Below are 3,496 nucleotides of genomic sequence, written 5' to 3'. Positions count from 1 at the left end.
AAAGTAATTTCCCTCTAGGATTATTTCTGATTCTGTTAATGTTTAGTTAAAAAATAAACAATTGTACTGTGTGAAATTATGGTGGGATAAGACTGTATCCTAACACGTTTCAGGAACCGACTCTCCAGTTGAAGGTGTTGCCAGATACTGTCCTTGAAATGTTCCTAATCTGAGATTTGAAATCTGAGTCAATCTCCACACCAACAACATTACTGGATTGTAGAGCAGTTGCCTTCAACTGTTTCATCAGCTCCCCTCTGTTTGCTCCTCCTGCATAGAAAGAATGTATCCCACTAGGCACTTTTTGAAACATTGTACGTACAGACTAACTTGTGGTAATGTTTAGCTAAAATCAGCAAATGGTACATAATACAGAAAATGTATAAAAGTCGAAATAAAGCCGCCATCATCCACAACAACTCCGAGATGCAAAAGTGATTTTGTCAGGTTCACTAAAACATCCACACACCACTTTGGATGAGGCTTTTAATAGTTCAATCAATTAGTTTATCATATTATGCCAAAAATATCATGACCAAAAAATGTTTTTCATCTATTCTGCATGCCATCAGGCCAAGATGGGATTGATTTTTCTGGAATTAACGACTATTAAAATGTTTTCCTTCTAATATAATCATTTTAATAGAACCATTTCTATGACTAATTTCACAGTACAGGGTCTGAAAGGCAATCATAAAAAAAACCCTGGCTTCTGACTGATTTAAATGAACCCTCTGGAAATCTGAGATGAAACTTCCTGTAAGTGCAATTTACATTTGCCTTAAAAAAAACTGCAGTTTCCTCCTTCCTTCTCTCTATGTGTCTTGAAGGTGAAATAACTTTTAAAAGACAAATTATTTCTGCCAATATTTTTTCTATTCCTTTTTTAGGACATGACGAGAACTAAATAATCAAAACATACAGAATGTAACTAGTTTTGACATTTCTGTAAACATCTTTTCTTATCAAAGGGTTAACTGCAGTGAACCGTAAAGCTAGAACTAACTTTGCATTTGAAATACAGTGAACATGTCTGGGCGTCTCTTCCGTCAAACAGTAACTTCCTCTTAGTTTGGGGATTAGAGTTACTTTATGTCTGCTCCTGTTTGTCTAACTATAATATCTCTCTCCTTCTTTATATGACATATTTGGGAGAGAAGCTCAGCAGACATGATGGTATTAACAACATGTATGGTAAGTTAGTGAATCTTATATTTTATGTCATGGCCAGGCTTTCTTATTGTTTAATGTTTCTCTCCTTTAAAATCTGATGAGTGCACAGATTCTATTGGCTGCTTTCCTGTTGACTTTAAAAAAAATCAGGAGGTTCAAATTATGTAAGTTATAATTCCAAAGTTTTCCTGTAGCAAGGTTATATAGGATTTATAAGAAAGAATATTGATTTATTTGAACAAAACAATTGAAACCGCACTGCTCTCCATAGCTCTCTGTGTGTCCTTAGTGTGCGGTGCACCACGCTGTTGATTTATTTTTAGTCCATGGTGAGTTTTTCTGTGCCGGGGTTTATTGGCTCAAAGGTTCGAGTCTGCACTGCTCCATAAATTCAGCATACATACAGTGTTTCTTTATGTTAAGTCGAACATTACTTTGAGAAAGCATTTAATTTCTCAAACACCAAAGAGTTGCAGCCACAAGTTTGCACACTTTCACAGTATGACTCATGTAAAGGTTAAGCATTCATTCACCACTCTGTTAGATCCTTGGTCCACAGCCCTCTGAAGAGAATCCAAAATACAATTTTTTTTACAATTTACATCATATTGTTGTTAGGTTGCTGGATTTATACAGTGCCACTTTGAGCCCCGAGGATCACTTTTAAATAAAACGTAAAATCAGATCAGTTGGATTTAGCTCTGGTTTTCTGGCAGGAAAATTTTAAAACTTCATTCATTCATTACAAATATGCTGAAAAAAGAAAATTCTCACTTCACCGTTGGCTTTCTAGAGCTTAGAATTGGAGTTCCCAAACATTTTAGTCCATGGCCCCAAAAGTAACAGAGCTACAAACTGGCAAACATAAAAAAAAATATTAGTATTTCATCCCATAACAAATACAGAGTGAGTTTTTAATAAATGTATTTTTACAATGACGTTTGATTCGTACTTTTAAATGTATTTTTGATTATTGCATGGTGAAATTTTATAAATTAAATGTATAGTTAGTATATTAATCATGTATTAAATTGGGTGCTTGGGTGCATTATTAAACTTAATAACGCACATGCTCAATTTAATTTTAACTCTCCTTTGACTTCTTGTTCTTTAGCCCCTTTTAAAATCAAATTTCATGAAGGATTAAAAGAGTTAAATTTAAGTAAGTAAGTGAGAAATGCTTATTTTCATGTCTTTGCTTTCCAGGGTGGTTCAAACAAATGTTTAAATCGACACAAAATGAGAAGGGCAAGGCAACTGAAAAACCGAGGAGAGCTGGTGGCAATAGATCTGAATTCTCTACATCGCCATCATCACAAGGACCAGCTGTAACTAAACCACCGCAGTTAAAGCTTTCCCTGAGTTCAGAGCTGAGATGGAAACGGAAATATGACGTGTTTGTATGTCACAGCTCTGCCCAGAGAGACATTGAGGAGGCCAAACGCCTGGTTTTGTTCCTTGAGACGCCGCCCCGCAGCCTCAGGTGTTTCCTGTGGCACAGAGACTCATGCCCGGGAGGTGCTATATCCACAGAGTTTTGCAAGGCTGTGGAGAACAGCCACATACGGGCTCTGCTCATTACTCCAAGCTTTGTGCAGGATGGTTGGTGCAGTTACATGATGCACCAGGCCCTGGCAGAAGGACCCATGTCCAATAGGATGATACCACTGCTTCAGGGCCTGGCCCACTCTCAATACCCGCAGGAACTGAGGTTCTACTACTACATTGATCTGAGCAGGAATCCTGACTATGGCTTCAGTGTCGTCAACAAGACCATACAAAGTTGTAAGTGATGAAAAAAATATTGCCATGCTAAACTATTGACACTCCTTTTACCATTTTTAAAAACATTTTTTTTCATTGTTTTAAGTCTAGCCACAGATTTTAATGTACTTTATCAAGATTTTACTGAATGTACCACCAGAAAGCATAGGAGAAAAATCTAAATGATTTTAATATTCTCATGAATGAAAATCTGAAAAGCTTAGCTTGATTTGAAGCCCATTTAAGTTTTATACCCTTAAATAAAATGACTTTTAGACATCCCCTCATTATTTAAATTAAAGCCTCAGAGCTTTGCCAGAGAAACATTAATGTCCAATCTTGATAAAATACATTTCTTGAATTGTGTGAAATGTGTAAAATGTGTAAAACAGCATTAAGTCTACTTAAGGTTTTATTAGATTCACAATATTGTTCCCTGAGTCAAACAAAAAAGAGAACTTTGGAAGAGATCACTAACTAATAGCATATTTTTCCTTAGATCTGGAGAAGTTGACACAACATGAAAATAAACTATGCTGTAGCCTGGACTGCTCGAGCC

The 3,496-nt window shown here is 36.1% G+C and overlaps 1 protein-coding gene across 1 annotated transcript in view; it reads left to right on the top strand.

Annotated features, from left to right (window-relative positions):
- Positions 1-1,077: 1,077 nt before the first annotated feature.
- The window catches only part of tirap (toll-interleukin 1 receptor (TIR) domain containing adaptor protein), a 5,905-nt gene continuing 3,486 nt past the window's right edge, over positions 1,078-3,496 (top strand). Inside the window, exons 1-3 of the mRNA XM_015372705.1 lie at positions 1,078-1,194; positions 2,380-2,958; positions 3,437-3,493. Of these exons, the coding sequence (XP_015228191.1) occupies positions 1,140-1,194; positions 2,380-2,958; positions 3,437-3,493 (691 nt within the window). The 5' untranslated portion in view covers positions 1,078-1,139. The remainder of the gene's footprint in view (positions 1,195-2,379; positions 2,959-3,436; positions 3,494-3,496) is intronic.

Source organism: Cyprinodon variegatus, unplaced genomic scaffold (genome assembly GCF_000732505.1).
Source record: "Cyprinodon variegatus isolate N-32 unplaced genomic scaffold, C_variegatus-1.0 Scaffold75, whole genome shotgun sequence".
Taxonomy (NCBI): domain Eukaryota; kingdom Metazoa; phylum Chordata; class Actinopteri; order Cyprinodontiformes; family Cyprinodontidae; genus Cyprinodon; species Cyprinodon variegatus.
Note: the sequence above shows the minus strand (reverse complement) of the source record. Positions and strands in the feature narration are given on the sequence as shown.